The sequence below is a fragment of the Lagenorhynchus albirostris genome, chromosome X (assembly GCF_949774975.1).
Source record: "Lagenorhynchus albirostris chromosome X, mLagAlb1.1, whole genome shotgun sequence".
In the NCBI taxonomy this organism is placed as follows: Eukaryota; Metazoa; Chordata; class Mammalia; order Artiodactyla; family Delphinidae; genus Lagenorhynchus; species Lagenorhynchus albirostris.
The window spans coordinates 125,248,141-125,275,610 of record NC_083116.1 but is presented as its reverse complement, the minus strand read 5'-3'; the positions used below and the strand labels follow the sequence as shown (position 1 = coordinate 125,275,610).

Genomic DNA, 27,470 nt, shown 5'->3' with positions numbered 1-27,470 from the left:
CAGCAGCTACGAGGAGTTCTTGCGGCATTTCAGTGTGCCGGGGTGCTTATCGTGTTCCGTTCCCTTCTTATTTGTGGGCTTCCTCGAGGACGTGAATGTCCTGTATCAAGTAAAGGCGCATTTGTATTCAACTTGTTACAAGTATTTACGATGCACAGCCTTAACGACATGAACACAGCGTAGGCTTTGAGCATCTTGTGCACCCTGATAATTACGCCTTGTTCTAGGAAACACGGATATATGAAAACCCAACGATAAACCTTAATATTATAAAAGTGCTCCCCCTTTACAAATTGTTCATAGAGGGTGTCCTTTAAAAATGGATTCCTAGAGCAAAAGCAGCACCCAGATCCTGGTTTCTAATGCGCTTCTCCATGAGGAGGACGCAGGGCTCCTTGGAGGAACGGCTGACGCTAGGGCTGGGGCAGAGGGTGTGCGCGGAACGAGCATGGAGTGTCTTGTGCCCTAAAAGTAAGGAAGTGTTCAAACAAACACAAAAACCTGTAACAGTGAGGCTATGCCCGAGGGACAACAGGGGTCCACTTAGAGGTAGGTATGACCAAAGCTGCAATGAAATAAAGTCGTGCAGGATTATAACCCAGCATATAAAGTATCCCTGAGTCCACACTGATAGACGTAAGTGATTGGGTATATTAATAAGTGGGGGAGAAGAGACAAATCTGTGCCGAAAAATTCCAGATCTCTGTAGATCCTCTGCCCTCAAGGGGGTGGGGCAGAGCCCTTCATTCCTGTAATATGGGCTCCATATGGTAACGTCGTTCCACAGAGAGCAGGGTGAACAGGTGGGGTGAAAGTCACGTGACCGAGGAGAAGCTGATGCACGCCGTACCTGACCCTGCCAGCCGATGAGCAGACTGTTGTGTTGACGGCGTGATCCTTGGTATTGTATGGTAAGCAGGGCATTCACCTCTTGTGGCCTGCCCTCCACGTCCATAACTCCAGGGTAATCACGACAAAAACATCAGACGCATCCCAGTTGAGAGGCATTCTGCAAAATGCCGGCACGGTACTCCTCCAAACGGTGGAGGGCGTGGAAAACAAGGGCAGTCTGAGAAGCTGTCGCTTAGGTGGGAGGAGCTGAAGCAGATGTGACAACTAAATGCAATGTGGTGTCCTGGCTGGGATCCTGGGACAGAAGGAGGCTATTAGGCGAGAGTGAAGGAAGTCTGAATAAAGTGTAGACTCCAGTTAATATGAATGTACCAAGATTGGGGTCACTAGTTATGGCGAAGGTACTCATGTCATGTGTAGACAGTAGGGGAAACTGGGCTGTAGGGTACATGGGAACATTCTCCTCTCGCTGCAATTTTTCTGTCAATCTAAAACCATGTTAAAATAGAGTGTTGAGATGTTTCGAGTTACTCAGTTTGTAAACATCAGGAACATACCTTTTGAGCAGTAAGTGGGTGAAATCCCTGGTCAGCCGCCAGGCTCTTACTGGATGCCTGTTACGTGGATGGCCTCACATTGTGCTCTGAGGTATAGACAGGTGTGGAGCTGGCCTGGGGTGGATGGTGCCCTCTCTTAGTGATGGGATCCTGTACTTGGTAGAATAACACGTGGAGATGAAAACTAGTGCAAAGAATGTGGGACGTGGTGTGGGGGGGCAGACACAGGTTCAGATTCTTACTCTCGTTCTCCGTGTGCTTGCATCAGGCCACCTAAGCTTGCTAATAACTTCCCTTCCCTGGATGATGGGATAGCCACACCAACCTTCCTTGCAGACTCACTTAAATGCCAAATGGGTGTCACACGAACGCAGCAGCGCAGTGCTTAAAATCAAGCAGGTGTGAAAAAATGGAAAAAGTCACTCTTGGTGAAATAGTGGTAACGTGGGAGATACTGCAAAGTAGCACGTGTTACTTGTTTAAATGAGGAAGAGTCGGAAGTAACCGCAGTGAATTTTGAAGACGTTGACTGAAGCAGGTGGTGAAAAGAGACAATCCGTCCTGGAGGGTAAGTGCAGGGCTGGGGAGGGTCGGGGCTGTCCGTGTGGCTGTTAGAGACCCTGGTGGGAGGGGCACTGCCTGCGTCAGGGGGCGGGAGCTGCCTGAGGAGGGGAGGTGGGGCGCGGGGACTTTCAATGCAGTTCATTGTGAAGTGTCAGGGTCAGCCTGTGACCCCTTTGTGGTCTGCAGCGAATGCCTTGTGCGCAGTGAAACCTCCGGAAACACTTTGTTAGTTGTTTGGGTTACGTTCCTCCTGAGTGTGTAATAAACCCCCAGATACAGAAGGACGTAAAATAGGCTATTGTTTGTTTTTGTTTTGTTTTGTTTTAAACGTCATTGTTTCATCTGACTTAACGGCTGTGGGATTGAGCCTTGGATTGCACACGTTCTACGATGGTCTAGCACAGTTAAACAGGCAAAGCTGCGTAAAATTCGTGCAGCAGGCTTTTCTGCGTTTCCTTCTTTTAAATTACAAAGAGGAAGACACCCGTGCCTTTAGGGGTTTAAAAGGGCAAGGCTTTGGGGGTTTAGGCAGAGAAGCCTTGGGAACATTTCCCCCTGAGGTCAGGAGTCGTCAGTGAGGTCACAAGGGAGCCTTGAGTCCCGGGGTTAGAGTGGGGGGGCGGGGGCGGGGCTGCGTGAACTTGACCGTCACGAGGCAGCGGGCACAGACAGGCAGGCAGACGCCGGGGCTGCCGCAGAGCGGGTCCGTGGGGCGCTGTGCTCACGGCGGGCGGAGAGCCGGTAAGAGAGCCTGGGTCCCCTCTCGGAGCATATCCTGCAGGACAGGGATGCTTTCCTGCCGCCGTGGCTGTGTGCCAGGCTTTGCAGCGCCTCGTGCCCCTTTTGTTGTGCTGTTTTGAAGAGCAGGTGATCAGCTCACAGGGCGGTGTGAGGCCAGCGGGAGAGGTCTGCAGACACGCTCCTCACGTGTTGTTCTGCCTGAAAGTGAACGGTAATGCAGATGGGCGTGCAGAGTCCACCTGAGCTCTGCCCGTGCGCACGTGTGTGTGTGGGCACGCGAGCCCGTGCTGTATGTGTCTGTGTGTGTGTGTGCTCGTACACACGTGCGGTTTTGGTCGCCTGGGTTTCTGCCGTTGGCTGAAAGCGCGCTGGAGCTAGAAGGCAGTGCCCCTCTGGACTTGCTCTGGGCGGTGAGCTGGTGTGACGGGGAGCCCTTGGTATGTGGGGCGCGCTCCACGTGAGGTCTGCAGACCTGCCTTCCCTGCCGAAGGGTCCCCGAGGAGACCGGCGGGAGGGCACTAGTGTTTCACGAAGACCCTTCCTTGCTTTGCCTTTTCTTTTTCCGTAGCAGTGAGACATGAGCGTTCTCACAACGGAGGCTTTGACTGTGGATGTAGAAAGGAAATGGTGAGTCAGCCACATCAGAATGAAAAAGGCAGGGAAATCAGGTGTGCGTGTTGAGTCGTGAAAAAGATGCTTGGTGGGTAAATTCACTCATCGCCTGCTGATGGCAATGAAAAAATGCAAATGGAGAAAATGGCACGGGGTGGTTCTGAGCATTTTGCAGCTTTTGCTCTGCAGTCGTGACAATTTAAAGGCAGCATTTCTTGCGGGGTTTACTGTACATGTGCTGTGGGGTTTGGGGTTTTTTTTTTTGCCTTTTATATTGTGATAAATAAAACAAGTTATTAATTTTGGCCATATTTCTAGACGACTGAAATTGTTTGGCTTCACTAAAGCAGGCTTCTGTGTGTGTGGCGGGAGTGTGCCATTTCCACAGGGAAACGGCTGCATGTGTGTGGTACACAGACGCTCACGCACAGTTCGGGTCTGCACTGACTGACTCACGTGGGTAGGAGTCAATCTTGAAATGACTTAGTGGTCGTGCTTAGGTGGAACGTAAAGAGGCACAGGGGTTTGAAGACAGGTTTTCAGAAATCTACCTGACAGCATTTATAATGAAAGAACCTGCTGTCGTATACATTGTCTGAAGACTTACACAATGAAGGCATGGAAAATGATATTTTAACATGTCGTAAAATAACTGAAGATTAGGGACAGGTTTGATGAATGGTTGACATATTTCTTTTCCTTGCAGAGCAGAATCTTTGAGGGCGTATATTATAAATATTTTTTATGATTATGTTGCAGAAAAGTATTTGATGGCTGGTAGGAAACTGGACATCTCTGTGCAGCTTTTGGTCAAGCAGAATGGAAAAAACATTTCACACTTTCTCTCTCTGTCTCTCTCACACACATGCCCACAAACATATACCCCTTAGGGAAAAATATTTGCAGGGGTATTTTCATCCATGAATGCATGAACGAACAAAACACAGAAAAGCCATTAATAAAAGGAGTATTAGAAATCACCATGCATATTGGTGTTGACCATGCAGGGCAGGTAAGGCTTCTCCTGCCCAGCTGGGGTGACAGACAGCCCTAAATGTATGCTGATGGCTGCGTGTTTGGCGTGAACCGGCGGCTCCCCCAGCCACCTTTGGGTTTTGGAGGTTGCGGAAGCTAATACCTCATGTGGCCTGTAGAATGCATTTGCTTTACTCTCACTGCCTTGAATTCTTTGCCTCTTGTGTGCATTAAAATTTAGGAAGGTCTAGGTGGGGAAGCAGTAGAAACAAGAGGTGGTGTTTTGTGTCCACCGGATCGGCCCATCTCTCCCCGGTCAGCAGACACTCGTGTGTTCTAGCGGGCTTTCTCTCCAACAGGTTAGATAAGTCATTTCTGTGAGGCTTGTAGACATCCCCGGATGTCTGAAGAGATCCTAAAGTTATTTAGTTTTTCACCTTTGAAAAAAGACTTGCAGAATCCTTTGTGTTCATTACTTAAGGTTCAGAAGGGCTTCTCGCCTGTATACCTTGGACCTCACAACGTGGCTACCATGTTCATTTGACGATAAGCAAACTGGGGCTTCAGTAACTGGACTCACACAGCTTCTGGGGCTTCAGTAACTGGACTCACACAGCTTCCTAATGGAGAGCCCGGCATGCAGTACGGCTGCTCTTCAATCTGCTGGGTTCCTGCTAAGTCCTGCCACCTCGGATGTTGGAAGGTTCTCCAGATGGGCACAGCCTGCATATAGACCTGTATAAGATGCCACACCTCTTCTGTTATTAGCTGTCACGTCCCAGGGCCAGTGCACCAACAGTGCAGTGAGAAGGGGTTCCAGTGTGGGTTTCCGGGGCAGTGGTGTAATACAAAGACCTCTTAACCAGGCTGAGAAACTGCGGACTCAGGTCCCAAGCCTGCGTGGACGTGACCTTCTGTTTCTTCATCCACGAAATAGGAAGTTTGGATGGAGTGATTTCTGAGGACCCTTTCAGCTATCATCATTTTTGATTCTCGGGGAGAGAAGCCAGGGACTCAGATTCCCCTTAAATGACACATCCAGGCCAGTGGGTTGTATTGTTGTATTCATTTGCTACCAACATTCATGTGAGTGAAGACATATATGAGATACACGCGTGTGTAGCATCTTTGAGATCCGTCTGTCAATAAGTGAGCTCTGCAGCAGACTTGATTTTTCTGCCTGCAGGGGTTTCTTTTTTTTTTTTTTTCTGCAGGGGTTTCTTGATGCCATGGCAGTGTCACTGACAGCACACCCACTTGGGTGTTCTGTGGTGAAGTCAGCTGCTACCAGACGAAGTTCTCCCAGGTACAGCTTACATACCATGTGTTATTTAATGACTTTGTTAAAAAGTCCAGCCAGTGGGCGCTTACACATATTTGGAGGCCATTAAAAATAGAATAACTAGGGGCTTCCCTGGTGGCGCAGTGGTTGAGAGTCCGCCTGCCGACGCAGGGGACACGGGTTCGTGCCCCGGTCTGGGAGGATCCCACATGCCGCGGAGCGGCTGGGCCCGTGAGTCATGGCTGCTGAGCCTGCGCGTCCGGAGCCTGTGCTCCGCAACGGGAGAGGCCGAAACAGTGAGGGGCCCGCGTACCGCAAAAAAAAAAAAAACAAAAACAGAATAACTAGAAATTCTAGGAAGGTATTAAACATTTATACAGACATACACACCTGCAGATATATGTGTGTACACCTGCATGTATATGTATACACATGAGCATGCAAGTATGTGTATATATACACGTGTGCACATAAATATGTATTACAGACATTTTATATAGGAATAAAGTAAATTTTCATGTACAGTATATATCTGAAGCCTATTGAGTAATCATTTCTAAATATGGTTCAGCTGAGTAACAATCATGCAATATTCTGAGATGGTATTTTCAAAATTTTGGGTCACGTGCATTGCGCTAAAAGGACACGCTTAAAGCAGATGGTTTTCTCTTAATTTTCGGAGATCCTATGCTATTCTAAGTATGTTTTAATCTCTTTTACCACAGAGTTTCCCAGAATTAAAAAATGGCTCCTTATTTCATAAGCTTGTTGTATGTTTTTGAGAGCTAGGATTTATGCTTATCTGTGGTTACAGCCTTCTAGGGTGTGTGGTATATAGTCTGTAATAACATTTCCTTCTTTAAATTCCGGAAAGCAGAATGAAGACATTAAAAATTGCCCTCAGCCTCACCGTCCAGAGAGACCGCTGTACCCACTTCGTGTCCTTTTTCAGCACAAATGTTCATTGATACACATGGGATCACACCATACGTACTGTATATGAACAGCTTTTTCTCCCCTTGTACGTATGTGCTGCCTGGCATTCTAAGATGCGGTGGCCCAGTAGGAACACCATGGGCTTGTAGGGATGTTCCCAGTCTTTCACAGTGGGAAGTGATACCACAGCGGACATATGTGGTGAAATACTTGTGCTCTTACACGGTCATTTCCTTAGGAGAACATTCTAGACATGGAATTGCCAGGCAGTCTTTTGGAAAATACCCCCAAGTTGCCCTCCATAAGGTGGGTCCCTTTCATAGCCCACCACCAACAGCCTAGGCCCGTCCTGCTTCTCCCGAAACCTTGTCCATGTTAGACATTTTTAAAATTCTGTGACCTGGTAGGCAAAACTATTTCATTTTTAACCAGCATTTCCTTGGTGACTAGTAAAGTTGAACTTCTTTGTGTGTTCATCGAGCCATTTGTGTTTTTTCTTGTGTGCATTACTGTTCACATTTTCTGTGTCTTCCTGCTGACAGTGGGGCCTTCCTTGATCACTGTTCTTTACGTTGCAAATAGATGCCCGAGGTGTGTTGTGTGCTTTTCAAACACTAATGGTTGGTTAGGGTTAGATTTTTTTTTTTTTTATTGAAGTATAGTTGATTTACAGTGTTTTAGGTGTACAGCAAAGTGATTCAGTTATACGTGTATATGTATTCTTTTTCAGATTCTTTTCCATTATAGGTTATTACAAGATATTGAATATAGTTCCCTGTGCTGTACAGTAGGTCCTTGTTGTTTGTCTGTTTTATTTATAGCAGTGTGTATATGTTAATCCCAAACTCCTAATTTATTCCTCCCCTCCCTTTCCCCTTTGGTAACCATAAGTGTTTTTTCTATGTCTGTGAGTCCGCTTCTGTTTTGTAAGTAAGTTCGTTTGTATCATTTTTTAGATTGCGCATATTAAGAGATGTCACATGGTATTTGTCTTTCTCTGTCTGACTTACTTAGTATGATAATCTCTAGGTCCATCCATGTTGCTGCAAATGGCAATATTTCATTCTTATTTATGGCTGAATAATATTCCAGTGAATATGTATACCCCACATCTTCTTTATCCATTCGTCTGTCGATGGGCATTTAGGTTGCTTCCATGCCTTGGCTGTTGTAAATAATGCTGCTGTGAACGCTGGGGTGCATGTGTCTTTTCGAATTAGAGTTTTCCTCTTTTCTGGACATATGCCCAGGAGTGGGATTGCTGAATCATATGGTAGCTCTTTCTTTCTTTCTTTCTTTCTTTTTTTTTTTTTTCCGGCCATGCTGCATGGCTTGCAGGATCTTAGTTCCCCGACCAGGGATTGAACCTGGCCGCCTGCAGTGGAAGCGCAGATTCCAAACCACTGGACCGCCAGGGAATTCCCAGCAGCTGTATTTTTAATTTTTTAAGGAACCTCCACACTGTTCTCTGTAGTGGCTGCACCAACTTACATTCCCACCAACAGTGCAGGAGGGTTCCCTTTTCTCCACACCCTCTCCAGCATTTATTTTTGGAGACTTTTTGATGGTGGCCATGCTGACTGGTGTGGTTAGTTTTTTTTTTTTTTTTTTTCCCAAACTGTACAAGTGTTTGGGGTTTTTTTTTCCCCCTTAATTGGGGTATAGTTGCTTTACAATGTTGTGTTAGTTTCTGCTGTACAGCAAAGTAAATCAGCTATATGTGTACATATATCCCCTCTGTTTTGGATTTCCTTCCCATTTAGGTCACCACAGAGCATTGAGTTTCCTGTGCTATACAGCAGGTTCTCATTAATTATCTATTTCATACATAGTACTGTATATATGTCAATCCCAGTCTCCCAATTCATCCCACCTCCCTTTCCCCCGCTTGGTGTCCGTACATTTGTTCTCTACTTCTGTGTCCCTGTTTCTGCTTTGCAAATAGGTTCATCTGTACCATTTTTATAGATTCCAAATATATGCGTTAATATACGATATTTGTCTTTCTCTTTCTGACTTACTTCACTCTGTATGACAGTCTCTAGGTCCATCCACGTCTCTACAAATGACCCAATTTCATTCCTTTTTATGGCTAATATTCCATCGTATATATGTACCACATCTTCTTTATCCATTCATCTGTCAGTGGGCATTTAGGTTGCTTCCATGACCTGGCTATTGTAAAGAGTGCTTCAGTGAACATTGGGGTGCCGTGTATCTTTTCGAATTACGGTTTTCTCTAGATATACGCCCAGGAGTGGGATTGCTGGATCGTACAGTAGCTCTATTTTTAGTTTTTTTAGGAAACTCCATACTGTTCTCCATAGTGGCTGTATCAATTTGCATTCCCACCAACAGTGCAAGAGGGTTCCCTTTTCTCCACACCCTGTCCAGCCTTTGTTATTTGTAGATATTTTGATGATGGCCATTCTGACCGGTGTGAGGTGATACCTCATTGTAGTTTTTATTTGCATTTCTCTAATAATTAGTGATGTTGCGCATCTTTTCATGTGCCTTTTGACCATCTGTATGTCTTCTTTGGAGAAATGTCTACTTAGGTCTTCCGCCTACTTTTTGATTGGGTTGTTCGTTTTTTTGATATTAAACTGCATGAGCTGTTTGTATATTTTGGAGATTAATCCCTTGTCGGTCACTTCGTTTGCAAAGATTTTATGTGGGTTGCAGATATTGTCTGTGGGTTGTTGGTCACTTTGTTTGCAAACCCATTCCGTGGGTTGTCTTTTCGTTTTGTTTCTGGTTTCCTTTGCTGTGCAAAAGCTTTCAAGTTTCATTAGGTCTCATTTGTTTACTTTTTTTATTTTCATTACTCCAGGAGATGGGTCAAAAAAGATCTTGCTGTGATTTCTGTCAAAGAGTATTCTTCCTGTGTTTTCCTCTAAGAGTTTCATGGTGTCTGGCCTTACATTTAGGTCTTTAATCCATTTGGAGTTTATTTTTGTGTATGGTGTCAGGGAGTGCTCTAATTTCATTCTTTTACATGTAGCTGTCCAGTTTTCCCAGCACCACTTATTGAAGAGGCTGTCTTTTCTCCATTGTATATCCTTGCCTCCTTTGTCATAGATTAGGTGACCATAGGTGCGTGGGTTTCTCTCTGGGCTTCCTATCCTGTTCCATTGGTCTGTATTTCTGTTTCTGTGCCAGTGCCATACTGTCTTGATTACTGTAGCTTTGTAGTATAGGCTGAAGTCAGAGAGCCGTGATGGCCATTCTGACTGGTGTGGTTAGATTTTCTTTTAAACCATACGAGTGTTTTTAACTATCACATCATCACCCTTGCCAGGTGGCTTTGTGCAGTCTGTTTGTATTCTGGTGGCTGCTGGCTCCTGGTGGCTGTGCACTCGGCTCAGTGTTTGCAGAAAGGGTGTCCACCCGGGGGTCTATGGGCTGAATCCCTTGTGAGGTGTAGACTGCCATCTGAAATACTCTGCAGTGCTTTGCAGAGAAGATAAAACTGCTTGGGAGAAGAACCCGCGGGTTTGATGAACGTCTAACGTGGTGATGCCGTGTGGAAGCAGGAGTCAAAAGATGGGCGCTGCAATCCTCGCTCAGGGGGTCGGGCGGGTCACTTAGGCTCGTGACATCAGTGAGGCGGGCATGCTGTGCTTTCTCGGGTGTGTGGAGCTCTGTAGGTGGAGGTTGGTACTAGATTTGTCTCCCCGAGAATAGAGACGTGCCCTCTTTCCCAATAACCCCCACTCACCGTCCTCCCTTTTTGCTCTGGGTGGCAGGAACCTCAGGGTCACATTTGAGGCACATATACCCTAATGACATTGGAGGCACATATACCCTAATGACATTGGAGGCACATATACCCTAATCACATTGGAGGCACATATACCCTAATGACATTGGAGGCACATATACCCTAATCACATTGGAGGCACATATACCCTAATGACAGGCCTCTTTGTGATGCTTTCCCACCCTTATGCCTTTTCACTTTTTAAAAAGATATTATCTCTTGTTGGGATGTTTCTATGTTCATTTTAATGCTCCTGCTGTGTTTTCGTCTGATAAGTCACCTCAAAACATTTGATCATTGAGGGTGTAAGTATGTTGAAATAAGGTAAATAGGTGTCGTAGAACTATAAACTAAACAGATTCAAAAGAGCCAAGGGCTTCTCAATAATCAGTTAATATTTTTGTGATGGTCATTGTTTTATGGAAAAATCAAGTTAGTTCGAATTGCCCTTAATGACCAAGTCACCCTAATGGAATCTGCCCGTTGGACTCGTGTCTGTAGCAGTCGGGGCAGCGTGGTGGTCATAAGCGGAGATGGAGCCGGGGCTGCCCACCTCTCAGGTAAGGTGAGGGGGCAACGTGAGTCCTCTCCCAGGCCCGTCAGCTCCGACACGCTGGACTCCTGAGGGTGTGGGTTGGTTTCCAGATCAGAAGAAGAAGTGCATTCTCAATGGACAGGTCTTTGGGTGACATCGTACAATATCTTACAGGTTACCGATTGTGTTCGTGTGGTTAGGTGCCCTGGAGCCTGCAAAGTCGTATCAGGTAGACAGAGCACCTCCCTTGAAGGCGCTTACCCTCTGCTGTAATGGAGAATAATACATAACAGATTACCACAGACCAGGTGACTTCAGCAATGGTCATTTATCTCTCACAGTCCAAGATCAAGGTGCTGGCCAGTTCAGTTCCTGGTGAGACCCCTTTCCTGGTGGGCAGACAGCCATCGTCCTGCTGTGTCCTCACACGGTGGAGAGCAGGGGCGTGGTGGGAAGCAAGCTCTCTTGTGTGTCTTCTTATACGGGCACTAATGCCACTCACGAGGGCTCCACCCTTACAACCTAATCATTTCCCAGCCATGTGATACCATCATGTTGGGGGTTAAGATTGAACATGAATTTTCAGGGGACACAAACATTCAGTCCATAACATAAGTGTAAATGGCTGTGATGTAGGGTAGTCAGAAGGCCCAAGAGAATCAGTCTGCCTGCTTTGACTTCCAGTCCTGTACCTTCCCTCCCTCCCCCTCCCCCTCCCCCTCCCTCCCTCCCTCCCCCTTCTCCCCCCCACCTTCCTTCCTGTTACCTCACTGGGCCCTTGCTGAAACCTGCTTTGTGCCAGGCACTGTTAGGACCCGGGACACACAGGGTAGACAAGACAGAAGTGGGTGCTGTCAGTCTAGCCAAGAGGAGTGATATGAAATTAAAATAATACAGATGCGTCAAGTACAGTTTAGGGACAAACCCATAGAGATTAAATCCTTATGGGGGTTCACGAGCAGAAAGGCTTATCTTTGGCAATAGGCCGGGGAAGCGCTTGATCGCAAAAAGGTTTCCCTTCATTTGGATCTTAAAGAATAGAAGTGGTGTCCACGCGGCAGAAAAGGGAGCCCCAACCGTGTGGGGCGGGGAAGGGCCTTTGTCCGAAGTGTATGTGCAGGAACGGGGGTGACTGGCGAGTGGCAGGTGGTTTGGGGCGGACGTGAGGGAACCTGGCAGATCAAAGCGGGCAGGCTGGCCTTGAGTTGGGAGGGAGGGCGGGAAATTTTAGGGGGAGAGAATTAAGCATATCTGCCTTCCATGCTAACTGTAATTAAGATGTGTGCGTGTCTGTAAAATTGAAGAAGTAGAGGAGACAGGAGGATTGGACATGCCCGTCACCGGTCATCTATCACACAGGACGCTTGAACATTCCGGAAAAGTCACCGCGAGATGGCTTTGCTTTCAGAAAATGTAACTTGTGAATGTTGTAAATGGATTCACGCTCTAATGTTTTGAAATGGGGTGTTTCCCCCTTATAACTGCAATATGGTTTGACTTGTAGTTTGAATCCTTCACATCTGCTGCAGACAGTCGGCCATCTTTGCAGACAAGAGTGCTGAGTAACTTACAAGGATTTCAGGCAATGACCGCCGTAGAGCGAAAGGAAACTTTCTTAGGCAGTGGAATTGTACTTAGGCTTGGTTGTGGTGGTGAACGCACAGCCCTGCACATTTACCCAAACTCGTCCACCGGGTACACCTCGAATCAGTGAATTTTATGGTATGTAATTGATACCTCGATAAAAGTGGGATGGGCTGTGGAGAAAAATGCAAGTGGAACTGTTATGGAATGTGAAAACCTCCTACATCCATAGCTACCTGTCTAGGAAATCAAACGTGCCTTTTTAAAACAGCGAAGTGGCTCAGAAGAGCGTGTACCTGTAAGGGACAAGAATTAAGGTGAACCCAAATTCATACGTTGCTTGTTACCTAGGCCCTAACATTTTTAGCTTTTTCGTTTTCATCAACCGTAGATCACACTTAATAAAAAATGACACAGGCTAAATAAAAATGACACAACTTAGATGTTCCTAAAACTGTTACTAAGGTAAATGTCTGCCGTAATAAAATAGTATCTATCACGGCGACTGTCCAGACCTGATTTTTCTTCTAACTCTTATGACTTTGTTTTTGTCATTTTTGGTTATTATTGTGGGTTTTTTTGGCTGCTCTGTACAGCTTGCAGGATCTTAGTTCCCCAACTAGGGATTGAACCTGGAGCCGTGGCAGTGAAAGTGCAGAGTCCTAACCCCTGGGCCACCGCAGAATTCCCCCCCACCACCCTTTTTTGTGGACCGTCACGACTTTGAATGAAAGTTTGTGGAGGTGCCCTTGGTTCACAGGTGGACGGTCACGAGGGACCATTGCTCCTACTAGCAGCTCAAAAGGAGGGGGGCGCAGAAAAGTAATTCAAATCGTTGTTTTAAAAAAAAACTCCCCAGATGCTCCCCCATGTAAATGAAATCCCTTCCCTAGCATTCTTGTCATAGCCTGCAGAGTGCGTATCAAAGTGAGCACTGACATATGTTTGCATTTTGCAAAAATTACTGTCTTCCTTGATTTCTAGAGCAGGGCTCAGCAAACTACAGCCCAAGCGCCCAATCCCCTGGGCCAGGGTTCAGGAAGCCTGTCCTGGTGCACGACTGTGGGTTGGTCCCTGCAGGCTTGGTACCAAGGGGTATCTCATCGTTTTGTTTTGTTTTTTTTCAGATGATGATGATCTAGTTGGGGAGAGACATGCCACGCCAAGGATGAAAACTTCAGGAGTAGCTTTTAATACCCAAAGTGGATAGAAAAGTGAGAGAGAAGGAAGTTGGGAAGGGAGGTCCCATAAAGCACAGCTTCCTAACACTGGCGTGACATCCAGATTGCCTGGGAGGTGTTCTGTCAGACACAGATTTGCAGGCAAGCATTTCCTCCCCGGTCCCTACCTCCATCTGCCCAGGCCTGGCTTTCTGATGGAGTAAGTCTGAGGAGAGCTTAGATTCGTGTGTCTAAAATCATCATCTGCATTCTTCAGAATAGTCTCGACAAGAATTGGAGGGGGGGTTGGTTTGAAGAAATAAGGTTGGCTGTGAATACAAGTTGATTGTCGGATAATGGGGATTGCCTGTATATCCTCTCTCACATATTCAGTGGATATTTTCTTACCTAAAAAACTTTAGGACTTCCCTCGTGGCGCAGTGGTTTCAGAATCCACCTGCCGGGCAGGGGACATGGGTTTGATCCCTGGTCCGGGAAGATCCCACATGCCGCGGAGACACTAAGCCCGTGCGCCACAACTACTGAGCCTGCGCTCTAGAGCCCGAGAGCCACAACTGTTGAGTCCGCGTGCCACAACTACTGAAGCCCGTGTGCCTAGACCCCGTGCTCCGCAACAAGAGAAGCCACCGCGGTGAGAAGCCCGCGCACCGCAACAAAGAGTAGCCGCCGCCTACCGCAACTCAAGAAAGCCCGCATGCAGCAATGAAGACCCAGTGCAGCCATGCGTAGACAGATGGATAGATAGATAGCTTGCTTTAAAACCAAAAAATAAAACTAAAAATGTTGCCCGGCTCTCCGCAGTAAGGGCAGGGGTGGTTCTGGGTGGGAGGGAAGGGCAAGGGGTTGTGTATCTGCAGCATTCTAGTTTTTCTTTTTGGAAACTTTGGAAACGAGTACGGAAAGGGTAACTTTATTCCTGGGAGGGTAGTAAAGCCTCTGATGTTTGTTACAGTTTGCTCTGTTCTTTTCTGTGGGTTTGGGATACTTTGTTTTTGCGGTACGCGGGCCTCTCACTGCTGTGGCCTCTCCCGCTGCGGAGCACAGGCTCCGGACGCGCAGGCTCAGTGGCCATGGCTCACGGGCCCAGCCGCTCCGCGGCAGGTGGGATCCTCCCGGACCGGGGCACGAACCCGTGTCCCCTGCATCGGCAGGCGGACTCCCAACCACTGCGCCACCAGGGAAGCCCTGGGATACTTTCTAATGTATCCACTTAGCTCTCTAGACAGCCTGGTCTACTGTCAAACAGGATACAGTGGTCTCCTATGGGCGTAGCAGGGGCTGTAGGGTCAAAGGCAGGTGGAGCTGCTTTTGAGTGCCTCCCCTGCCTGTGGCTTGCGTTTTGTTCCGCGCTTCAGGTGTCTTCTGGTCAGCTGTTGGTTGACCGGGGCTGAGCGTGTGGGACCGGCTTGGCTGCCTTTGTGTGCAGCTGAGCCGAGGGGTCTGAGTGCCCATCTGAGGAGGTAGCAGCTCCGCACTGGGACTGGGAGGTCACTGTGGATCCCTGAGGACCCTCTTCTGTCCTCCAGCTTCACAAGACAGATCGTGTCCCGCCTGATTGCCGAGTCAGCTTACGGCACACACTCACATTGTCACCTATGACAGGTGGCCCAGCGTTGCTGATGGCCAGCCCCGCCTCTCCAGACATCTTAATCCAATCAGTTTGGCCAGTTGTAAGAAAATTTCAGATCGGTGTCAGGCTTGCCCAAAAGACTGTGTGTAATGTATGTTTTTAGCAAAGCAAGTAAGAGAAAGGCAGAAGAAAACTTGGCTTAAAAAATCACATGAAAATAGCATTTTTATTCCGTTAGTCTATGGTGATATGATTCTCTTCTTCTGAAAAATAATTTTGCAACAGAAACCGGTCTGGAGCTTTGATTGGCAGAGGGGATTTGCCTGATTTCTGTCAAAACAAAAACAAAACCTCCAAGGATCACATCTTGGGACGAAGAATGAAGGTCTCTAGCGACAGAAGTAAGAAAGGCCTGGAATAGATTCTCGAAGAAAACGTAGCGTTGGATACTTGAGGGGCTGTCCCAGGTGATCATCTCTGCATCCAGGTGTTCTCTGTTACTGGAAACCAGCCCCTCAAGAAATCAGTGCCTTTACACATTTGGTTTTGGATCATCTGTGAGTGGCGTCTTTTCATCTGTTCTTCCCACTTAACCACAAATGACATCAGTCTCTCTAATTCGAGTTCTTTCCTCTTACCATCCAAGTTCCTGCAAGCAAAAATAAAACCCAAAGGAAGCAGCAGACCTTTTTATCCATCTGTTAAGACACGGAAGGAGTAACATTTCATCTGGTTTTGTAAAGTAAGTGCTTTCCCCACATGGCATTAGAATCGCGGAAGGGAGAGCCTGCTTGGGGGCTGGTGCAGAGGAAGCTTCCCTGGAGAGGCTGCAGGGAAGAAATGACCGGGGACTTCCCCGGTGGTCCAGTGGTTAGGACTCTGCGCTCTCACTGCCGAGGGCCGGCGTTCAGTCCCTGGTCGGGGAACTAAGGTCCTCCTACAAGCTGCGCCGTGCAGGCAAAAAAAAAAAAAAAGAAAAGAAAAATGAGTAAGTGAAGCATGATTCCGGCTACCGTCTTCCCTGAAGGTGGTCCTCCAGGATACACATTGGGAGCTGAACTTGTGGACACGGCCCTCCTGCATGCCCTCCAGTGAGGGCATATCTGTGCATTCATTTGGTCAGTGTTGGTTTTGTGCCTGGAAACAGAGAGAAGGACAGTCGGACAGCCTGTGCCCTTGGGGGGCTCCCCATGTGGGAAATGCCAAGGAAAACTGGTGTCTCCTGGGAGAAGAGTGGTAACGCCGTCATTCCAGGGCATCCGTGCTGTTTGAACGGACTCTCATGTGTTTCTGTCCATTGGTGAATGGATTGGTTGGTCAGCTGGTTGACGGCCTCTCTTGGGTTCCCACGTCTTGCCCCCCATCTCATTGGGCTTGTATGGGGTGCCGTGTAGACAGACGAGCCTGCAGTTCCCCAAGGCGATGGGTGGCTGCTGGGGATTCCTTGGGGGACAGGAAGATCCCTGGCGACACCAGCGGCTCCTTCAGGAGACCTGCACATGGAACGGTGTGGGTGTCCCGTGTCCCCCCAGCCCCCTGGCCCTGTGCTAAGGCCTGGTGGTCCTCCGGCTTCAGACAACCTGAGTGGCGATGCCCCATACATCCCAACACGCCAGTGTCCCTGATCGTTAACAGACAGTTCGACACTTCACAAAATCACCGTGGTTCACACCCGCAGCCAACAGACGTGCGGTTTCTAGGAACCTCGGACTGTGACTCAAGTCCTTGGTGGAAGCATGTCTCTGTTGGAAGGCAGCCCCTCGGGTCTCACCAGCTGTCAGGCAATTTCACTCTGCAGACAGCGCAGGCCCCGGACCCTGGGTCTGCAGCACGTTCTCAAGCACGCTTCTCGGAGCACCCAGCCGCCCGGTCCATGGCTGACCTTGGCGGTGTGCTGGCCATGTGTACAGTCTAAGTGGTGGTATCCGCTGGAAGTTCTCTCTGTCTCCCCCTCTCTGTTGTTGCAATGAGGCAGTTCCACTGCACGGAGTTCCGGTGGTGCCCTTCGTACCCACAGATGCCCCGGGGTGGGTGGGGGGCTGCCGCTGGGATGCCCTTCCCCGCTCGGGGGCCTGTGCTGTGCCGTGATGTGGGGAGAAGGTACACAGGGTGTCGGTATCGCGGGGACCTGCTCTGGGGTCTGCTCGGCCGCACGCCGGCCCCTTCCTGGTGGGTGCCAGGTGTAGCATCCGGCTGGTAGGAAGCCCCACTCCGGTCCTTCCACACCAGGGGCTTTGTCTGCCTCTGCCCCCGCCCGCAGCGACCCCATGTGGCCTGTGGTTCACCCGGGGAGGTTAGGGAATGAACCTCCGTGGGGGCACAGTCACTTGCCCGACGGCACATAGCTAGTAAGTGCTTCTGCGCCTGCAAGTGGGTGCCCGAGGGAGCCCCAGTCGGGCGTGGCCTAGTTCTCTCTAGCCCCCTCAGGCCCCAGAGCACGTTAGGAGGAACAGCCTCCAGCCGTAGCTGTGGGCACAAGTCACACTTGGCCGTGCGTCCTCTTCTGATCATTGATTCCACAAGTACTTAGGAAGGGAGGGAAGGAGCCTGTGTGAGTTAAGTTGTCCAAAGAGTTGGAATTTTTCTCTCTTCTTTGGTGAGGATAATTGCTCACCCTGTTTACAGAGGTGTGCTAACTTAGTGATCCCAGGGAGATCCAGAAACACTTGCTTATGTTGGGAATGTTCACATGCAAGCTCATGTGAACCCTGCTGCCTGCATCTCCGAAAAAATGCGTCTTCCCTCCTTACCTTTCTGCCCGGGGACCGAAAGCCATGAATGCATTTGTGCATGTAACAGACGTCCAGGCCGTGGTGTGACCCAGTGCACGTAGCTAACGATGGCCCGCGAGGCCCTGGAGAAGAAAACCTGGCTCCCTGTCTCCGTCGAGGTGCTCACAGCCCCAGGGTGAGAGTGGAGACCAGTGAACAGTACAGTCATCAGAGAGAGTGACCAGCCCTGTGCTAGGGGCTACCCAGAGGCCGGGAGACCGCAGGGCTTGCGGAGCCGCGGGCCTGTGTGAGGGCAGGGCAGCTGTGCAGAAGATGGGGCGGCAGGGAGCGGAGCACTGGCACCCGAGGACACAAGGAGCCCAGTGACGTCACGGGCTCGTCGGGAACAGATGGCATCTGGAAATAGAGCCGCTGCCTCTCAGGGATGCAGCCTGTGCTTAGACACAGGGCTGGCTGTCTCCACACCATGATCAGAAGTGGAGACTTGAGGGCTTCCCTGGTGGCGCAGTGGTTGAGAGTCCGCCTGCCGATGCAGGGGACGCGGGTTTGTGCCCCGGTCCGGGAGGATCCCACATGCCGCGGAGCGGCTGGGCCCGTGAGCCATGGCCGCTGAGCCTGCGCGTCCGGAGCCTGTGCTCAGCAACGGGAGAGGCCACAACAGTGAGAGGCCCGCGTACCAAAAAAAAAAAAAAAAGTGGAGATTTGAATCAGAGCAGTGTTGACGGGATTTCAAGAGCATTTGATACATAACTTACAATTGTTTTTTTTTTTTGATTACATTTTTTGGGGCTGTTAACAGTGGTTTGTGTCCTCTCGCAGGGTGTTTGCACTACTGGGCAGTGTTGAAGGTGGCCTTTCCTGCGCTCTTCCCCCTTCAGATTAGCTGTGTTTCCCTCTGCAGTCCTGTCGCGGACCTTTCTCCTCCCCGTGTCCTTCACAGCGTCCAGTCGGCCTGCTGGGCTCCAGCCCCCGGAGGGGGCTGCGGTTCTGTGGAATCCTCAGCCGCTGAGAACCTGCCGGCCTGTCCTCCCTGCCCTGGGAGCTGCTGTCTCCTTGGTAACAGGTCCTGAGTGTGTTCCACAGGGGAATGAATTTGCACCCGAAGCCGTATATCGCGGCTGCCTTTGCAGTTCTCCTTTGCGCTGCTGACTCCCCGCTCCTGGGTCCACCCTGGAGTGCGTGCAGGGAGATACTTAGTTGCTTACTCGCCCGTGCAGAGTCCTTAACTCATTGTATATTCTTGGTCTTTACGTCTGGATCTTGCTATCGCCATTGACTGTGAAGATACAATAGAAGCGGATATACATGCATATACACGGATACCACACAGACACGTGCGACACATGTGATGCGTAAGCACACACAGTATCCATGTTATGTACAGACTAGTCCCTTGGAACCTATTAGAAACACAGGTTGGAATATAACCCCAGTAGAGCCCCGGACCCCCGCCTTTAGTCCTTTTCTCCGTCGTGAGCTGGGCTTCCTGGACCCTTGCCAGCCGGCACAGTGAGAGCCAATTCATGCTTCTGCGGCTCTCCCTTTGCAAGTGCGGGAGGAAGCCAAGAAAGAATCGGCTGGAGGACAAACTTGGCCCAGAAATTGCCATGTGAAGTTAGATGTGGGGTGGGCCACAGGGGACTAACTGTGCTCCTCCAGTGAGAGGTGGCCAGGCAGCCCTCACTTAGAGAGTGCCCTCGGGTCCTGCGAAGGCTGCCGCGCTAGTAAGGCAGGAAGGAGCCCGGGGCACCTGCTGACGACAGAAGGTCTTTTGCTCTGAGTCACTGTCCCACTCGCAGTGGGGCTTTGCTCCTACAGGTGTGACCTCTGCCTTCTCTGGGTAGATCTTAGCGTGTCCTGTCTAAGGCACTTTGCAAATAGAGCTCCTTTTATTTTTATTTTTTAAATTTACTTTTGGCTGCATCGTGTCTTCGTTGCTGCACGCGGCCTGTCTCTAGTTGTGGCGAGGCGGGGTGGGGGGGGGCTACTCTTGGTTGCAGTGTGCGGGCTTCTCATTGCCGTGGCTTCTCTTGTTGTGGAGCACGGGCTCTAGGCGTGCGGACTTCAGTAGTTGTGGCACAGGGGCTTAGCTGCTCCGCGGCATGTGCGATCTTTCCGGACCAGGGCTTGAACCCGTGTCCCCTGCATTGGCAGGCGGATTCTTAACCACTGCACCACCAGGGAAGTCCCGAGAGTTCCTTTTAAATTAACATATTAAATATGAACCCAGATGGCCCAAGACGCTTAGATTTTAGCAGTAAGTTGTAGCTGATTTAATTCTCCGTTTTAATGAGGTGGTGGCTATTCATTTAATAGGTACCAGGTGCTTTCGTGTGGGTCTGTGGATGCTAGGGTTCAAGAGTTTTATAATAAGCAAAAAAGTTCAAGTGTTCCTCAACTCTTTGAAGTGAAAGATTGGGGAGGCGTTCATGAATTGTCATAAATTAGGTTTTACTGTCTTAAGAGGCACTATAGTTTCAATGGAAGGGAGGCACGAGGTTTGCTTTTCCGCGGCAGGCCAGATGAAGTAGTGTGTGACAGGGCATCTGAGCTGTGAGTCACACTTCTCCCACTGTTGTCCATTTGATGACGTCTAAATGCCATTCTGTCTTTTGTAACCAGACAGCTGCTGTGTATTGTTCTCTAAGCCATCCATTGCATTGTTTGGGTTATTTTGCTAACTTCTAGTTTAATGTTGTCAACGAAAATAATCAAAAAACAATCTGTAACAGGAATAGGAAAGAGTTTTATCTGAGCCAAACTGAGGACTACAGCCCAGAGAAGCCTGCTTCCCAGAGTAGTCTGAGGAACTGCTCCCAAGAAGCATGGCGTTCGGCACAGCTTTACGTCTTGTCAAAAACAAAGAACGTTAAACAAGTCAGGAATACATCGCTTCACAGTTTCAAAACAGACCAGCACGTACACAGCGAGTCAGTGTGGCCTTGGCACCTGGGAAAGGGAGTCTTAGCATTGAAGGAGCGCCCGCACGGACTTTCCGGGAACAGAAGCATTTAATCTTTATTTTTAACATGGACGTTCTTTACTTGTTGTCAGTGCGCCCTTTTCTTTAATAATTAATGCAGATGTACAGTGTATGTTTGCTAGGCCACAAACAGGCTGTTTAAGTTAGCATAAAATTCAAGTTAACTTACGTGTAAGCCGGAATGACTTCCCCAGACCTCAGTAAGTTAGCATTTCTTTCATCAACGTGTGCCCAGTACAGATTAAAAAAATAAAAATAAACAACACCTAACTTCCCCGAGCTGGGTTAACATTGTCTTAATTTGGAAGCAGAGAACAGACCTGCCCCTTCTAGGGTCCCAGCAGGTCTGGCTCTCTTCTGTCCTCTTGCGGATGCTGAGCCCTTGCAGCTGCTGCCTCTGGGCTGGAGGTGGTGCCAGTGAGGGGTGAGGCCCCAGCTGGCTGATGGGGGAAGGGAGGGGAGTTGGGGCTGGTCCATGGTCTACTCTCGACCAGCCCTTGAACCTGGAAGGGGCCTTTCTCCTGAGGACATAGCAAGAGAGACATGCAACGAGCAGTTGACTCTGAGAACAGCTGCCTGGATGGGGTTGGGACATCTGTAATGCCCAGGCCTGGTATCGTGTCCAGGGCCCCAAGGGGTTGCCAGGGTGTGTGGGGAGGAGGTCTTCTATCCCACTTGTTTCGCAGTAGGTTACATCTCTTACTGGCACTTGTGCTCTACCTACTGGGTCTCTGATTGCTGCCCTTTTTAGGGTCTCCTTTGACAGCTCTGGGGGTGTCTTAACGGAGAACAGCTCTATCTGTGAACGGAAAGGTCAGTCAGAGGCTCATTTCATTATTCAGTCAGGTGGGAAGAAAGTGTGTCAGCGAAAGCAGCAAAGGCGTGGCCGGCTGACTTGCTGCGAGTTTGATGGTTATCATAACGCCCACGAGCTTTAGCTTCGGCACGGCTATACGTGCACGTGAAGCATGCCTGCATGTGTTTTGCAGGTGTGTGTGTGCGTGCGCGCATGTAAGTACGTTTCAGGGAAAGATAGAAATGGATACGGATGTGGAAATGGATGAGTATGGAAAGATCAGTGTCGCACTGCTGCAGCTTCCAAAACGAAGCCTCTGTTTTTCTTCTATTTAATGACAGACTACTGATTTTAAAGTTTATCAGTTTACTTGCTGCCCGTCTTAGAAAGTTCCGTCCCTTTGTATATGGTAATTTCCCGAAATAAACCACATGAAAATATTGTTGCAACATGAAGTAAACATTTCTGAATATCACAGTTTGAGGATTTCTACACACATTGGTTTTTTAAATGTTTGTGTGAATTACATTTTGCCCCCAAATTGCAGTCTGTGTGTACACGTGTGTGTGTCTGTAACGTGCGTACCTCCTGTCCTGTGGTACGACACGCCAGCGTACTGGCGAATGTCCAGTGTGTGTTTGGCGTTGATGCCTTGTGTTAGGAATCGCAGCGGAGACAGGCGCAGGCAAACGTATGTGGATTGAATTCCTTAACATGACTGAAGGAGGTTATGGAGACGTGGGTGTAGTCCTGTTTGGGGAGAAGATGTTAACTGGAACCGCTGGCTCATTTTTCTTCCTTTCTCCCCTAGACAAGCAGATGCCCCATGTGCAGAAGACAGTCCGGGAGCGCAGCGGGACCCCCAGCAGCCGTCCCAGGTCTCTGAACCAGCTGGCTCCCGGGAAGCTCCCGAGGTGCCCCCGGAGGGCCGTGGCCGGGCGGGGACCCTTCCTTGCGATTACAGATACCCGGAGGAACGCGCGCCCGCGGACCGGCCTGCCGCCCCGCACGCCCGGGGGCAGGACCCCCGGCCCCTGAGCGCTGCCCCGCTCTCCCGGAGGCCCGCCCCACAGAGGCCGCCGCCGCCCAGGCGTGAGCCCAGGCCCTTGGCGGGCGTACCTGCGGCTGCTCACCTGGGCGCGCCCGGCAGGCCCCGCCCCCTGGCCCCGGAGGTGTGCTCGTGCTCGGACCGTCCGGCCCTCGCCCGCTGCAGCCCCGGCGCCTCGGCGGAGAAGCCGAGCGCCGCCCGGCCCGCGGCAGATGGCCCGCGGGCTGCGGGGGAGCCGGCCGGGCAGCATGTAGACGAGCGCGCAGGCTGGCCCCGGCGGGAGGCGCCGCTCCTTTCCAAGTTCCGGCCCTTGCAGACCTCCGCCATGGAGACCTCGCGCTCCCCGTCGCCTCAGTTCGCGCCGCAGAAGCTGACGGACAAACCCCCGCTGCTCGTCCAGGATGAAAATTCCACCAGGTACTGTCTCTGGACGGCGGCCTGAGGCCTTCTTCCCCTCTGCCGGCCCCCTTCCACCGTGGGAGGCTTTCAGCGCTCCTTTCCTGGGTGGTGAACCACTGCCGCCTTGCTCCCGGCTCCCCGTGCTGGAGTTTAAGTGGGTCCTGGGGGCTGACATGGGGGAGAACCCACCACTCGAGTGGTCAGCTGGATTGTTAACTTGCTGGGGGCTTTCCTGCCCCACAGGGGGTGAGGGAGGTAAAGGAGGGAGTAGACTGTCCCCTGGTCCTGTTCCCAAGCCCGACAGGTTGATAGCTGCGTTACCTACAGGCTTCTGCACAGCGGGGGGCTGGTTTTCCCAGCTGAGTTCTGTTTGTAATCAAGTTTAACCTAAGCATGAGACTTTCAAGCAAAATCGGTGTTTTTCGTGATGTCCAGTATTTCCACATGCCTTTTTTTCTAGTTCTTTTTATATGAAAAGGCTGAGGTGGTGTTTACCTTTTATTAAAGCAGAGGAAAACTCGATCCCGTCCCATGGTGCTGTTCTCAGGGTCACCGGCATGGGATTGTCGGTTGTGCCCACTGAGCCACTGGTGAATGCTGTCAGGCAGGGACCAGTCAAGAAATGAGAAATAGAAGGGGGGGAATTTTCTTCTCATTCTCTAGAGCACTGGTTCTCAGCCGCGGGGGGTGGCATTGCGGCCCCCAGGAGGACACTGGGCCGTGTCTGCAGACGTTTTGGGCGTCACAGCTGTTGGGCGTGGGGCTTGTTCCTCGGCTCCTGGCATCTGTTGGGCGGAGGCCAGGGGTGCCGCTTAGTATCCTACAGTGCCCAGGACGGCCCCCCAGCAAAGAATTCGCTGGCCCTGCGTGTCAGTACCGTCTGATATAGTAGCTACCAGTCGCACGTGGCCATAGCGATATAAGTTAATGAGAATGAAATGAAACCCGTTGCTCAGTTGCGCCCTCTGGGGCTAGTGGCTACCACCCTGGACAGCCCAGATGATGGCTGACTTCATCATCATGGAAAGTTCTGCTGGATCTCCCCGCTGTAGAGTCTTGAACTTTGTTTTTTTTTTTTTTTAACCCTTAAGATAACTTGACAGAGAGGAAACAGTACTGATAGCGTCCTGGGTCTCCGTGCGTGGCATGGCCAAATGCGGCTGCACCTGCGGGCCGGCACTGTTCTGCATCGTTCAGAATGCAGGTGTCACTTAGAGATCCTTTCTGTTGGCAATGCTGTTCAGTCCTGAAAGGGAGGAGAAGCGATGAAGTAGTTTGTGTGGTTGGTGGAGTGTGTTGGTACCGCTGTAGGGAAGGTGACCGGGCCCCTCGGGTCTCGGGAGCTGGTTTGGGCACAGCGGGCTCCACGGCTTTGCGGAGAAACAGGGCCACGTGTTTGCTCAGTGCTCACCACGTCTGTAGACTTCAGGAGGTGGGAAGTGGTTTTCATTTTTTCTTGTCCTGAGCGAGTGTGGGTTTTCTTGCCCTGTCTTTTATGTGAGAGGGATTTCAACAACCCGTGGCGGTACTTGTTGACGATACTGAGTGCCGGTGTCTTCAGGCGTCCGCTCTGTTCCCATCCAGTGTGTCATTTGGGACAGCGAAGGCTGTCTCGTCCCTTGCTGTGCCGGCCCTCGTAGAGCGCCCGGTTCTGGTCAGCGTGCAGAGCTCACTCGGTGTGTGTCCCCTCAGGGAGCACAGTGCAGCAGACGGTAGCCACGCCACCCACGAAGTTCCTGCCGAGGAAGTGGCTCATACTGTACTGAGTTCGGTGTCCCCGTCCCCAGAGCGGGTGTTACCGGTTAGCGTGGGCCTGAGAGAGTGGCATGCCCGTGGCATACACTGCGAACCTGAGGCCGGCGCTCCACACGAGCGCTGGCCGGCTCCATACCCACCCTCAGCCACCAACGGGCAGCGAGCGCAACACAGCGGCCGGGGCCTTGCAAGCTGCCTGGTGTTTGGGCACAGCTCAGAGACTCTCTTCTTGTCTGCACGTGTGCTGACTGATTTCTTGAGCACTACCCGCCCCCCTCACCTCCCTCCGCGTTCATCTGTCCCTCCCTCCAGTTACCTCTGCTGGGGAACCAGCCGGGGTGCAGAGCAGCTCCTGTGTCCCTGAGACACGCCTTCCCGAATTCAGCAGGCAGGTCCAGAGCCCTCCCTCGTGCCAGGCCGCGGAAGGGATGCCGCGAGGCAGAAAGTGCAGCCTTCCCACCCTGTGGGGAATTTCAGAGTCATTCACTCCGAATAAAAATGCCTCAACTCCTGTTGCAAAGCCAGGAAGCTTACTATGAAAAAACTTCTAAAATTTTGAGGGTTTTGCTGGTTTACAACAACATGGAGACAATGCCCAGCAGCACGGGCGAGTGAAAATGAGAGATTTCATTGCGCCCAGCAGTGTTCCCAGGAGATTTCCTGGGGCCGGTTTCTGGGTTTGGGAGCGTGTGTGAGCATGGAGCTGGGGGGCTGCTTCGGGGTCGTTCGGACAGTCTTGCGGTCACCTTGGGCATCTTGTGGTTGGAGAATCTCCTTGTGGGGGTTGTGGTTTATCAGACCCAGGGTGGCATGTGGGCTGAGGGCTCCCTCGGGACTGGGTGTGTGAGCACAGCAGGTTGGACTGCTTGCTGTGGGGGGCTGGGCCCCTGTGGGCGGCCGGCGGCTCACCTGGACGGAGCCCGCGCTCTGAGAGGAGCCGCTGCACGGAGAGGGGGCCAGGCCTGGCACAGCCCGCATCCTCCATCCCTCCTGGTCCGGCTTACCATGAGGAACGGATGCGGTCTGGCTGCGGTAAGGTCTTGTCCACTGTGTTTTGTCTTCACTTTGAGGTAGAAGTTCATCAGACTTCTTAAATGTGAAAGTCTGCCTAGGTTTCAAGAGGAGAGATCATTTGTGCTTAGAAATGACCAGGAAGAGATGCTTTGTTGGAAAGTATAGGACAGCCTGCGGAGGATTTGTTTTTGTTTTTACCTCGTGTCTTCCTTCGCTGGAAATTAAGTTTCCCCACGAATCGAATCGGGCCGGGGGAGATGCAAATACAGGCTGACTTTGAAGTCCCTAACAGGAGTTGAGGGTCTCTACGCATGGAATGCAAGGAATGGAATGAAGAGGGGTTCTTGTTTGTGTGTCCTTGCTTCGATAAGATGCCAGAATTTTCCTTCGGAAGTTCAGCATGTCTCAGCAGTATTATGCCCGGAGTGACAGCCTTTTGAAATTTATTCACTAAGAAGGCACGACAGGGACTATATATGACCACCTAGATTAATAAACAAACACCTCTGCTCTCAGTGGTTTCTGCTGGAGGAGAGAAGAAAATAAAGTTATTTCATTGTAGCCTGCGTGCCCCACCCTTAGGAACAAGGAAAGAACCGTAATGTGTTGTGTTATGCCCCTTGTGCACCATAAGATTACGTCCATTCGGATCATAGAAGTGGTTTTACGCTGAGTTAGGAACAAGTCGGGGTGCTGGTTGTATGATTTTGGCCTGTCTTTTGCCTTCCCTCCTGGCTACCAGCAGATGGCTCTCTTTCTCCAATTTGTCCTTCAAGGGTATTTGAAATGGATTTGTGTCCCAGCGGCCCTGGTCCGGGGGATCCCCGGCACCAGCCGGCTTTCGGGTGGCCCCTGACGCAGCCCCATTGCCTCGACCAGGCCGTTCCTTTCCGTTTTCTCTTCCATGTGGCTGCTCGAGGTGCCTCCCCCGCTTTCACCGACAAACTTTTTTTTTTTTTTTTTTAAAGGACACCTGCATGAGTCATTTCCAAGGTAGCGCAGGAGCAGCGTGTCCCATGTTCGCTGCTGGATTCTTTATCTGTCTGGTATGAAATGCCGTGTGGAGGGCAGCTCGAAGTGTGGGGCAGTGGCAGGCAGGTGGGGTGAGACCCAGGGCGCACGAGGGTCCAAGGACGCTTCCAACCGGGACCAGGACCGGGCGGCGCTCAGCGTCTGCTCAGAACACGGCTGCGTGTTCTAAAGGCGTCCTCCGGCCACCGCGAGGACCACGCAGGCACCCAGCTGTGAGAGCCGCTGGCTGACGCACCGACGCTAATTCTGTGAAACACGCCTGTCTGACGCACCGACGCTAATTCTGTGAAACACGCCTGTCTGTTGCAGGGCTCCCTTGCAAAAGAAAATCTCACTGAGCAGGCTTCTTACCGTTGGCTCTGCCATTGACCTAAAAACAAATGAGCATCACACTGCCCTTCTGTCAGTAGGCCCACGGATGTGCCTTCAGGCGTGCAGGTGACCGTTGGGAAAACGGAGAGACACCTACACGCCCAGGAGGCTTAGGAGATCAAGGTAGGGGTGGCAGGCACTCCTCAACCTGGTCTCCCCATCCTGGGACGTGTGACCATGAAGGCTT

The 27,470-nt window shown here is 50.6% G+C and overlaps 1 protein-coding gene across 9 annotated transcripts in view; it reads left to right on the top strand.

The window, feature by feature from the left end:
* Positions 1 to 27,470, top strand: part of SHROOM2 (shroom family member 2) — a 142,279-nt gene that overhangs the window by 102,732 nt on the left and 12,077 nt on the right. For 8 of the 9 annotated variants that reach the window (XM_060137736.1, XM_060137734.1, XM_060137733.1 and 5 more), the window contains one exon: positions 22,475 to 23,128. The exons of the other annotated variant lie outside the window; for it this stretch is intronic. In XM_060137736.1, the coding sequence (XP_059993719.1) occupies positions 22,475 to 23,128 (654 nt within the window). The remainder of the gene's footprint in view (positions 1 to 22,474; positions 23,129 to 27,470) is intronic. 9 annotated transcript variants of the gene reach the window in all.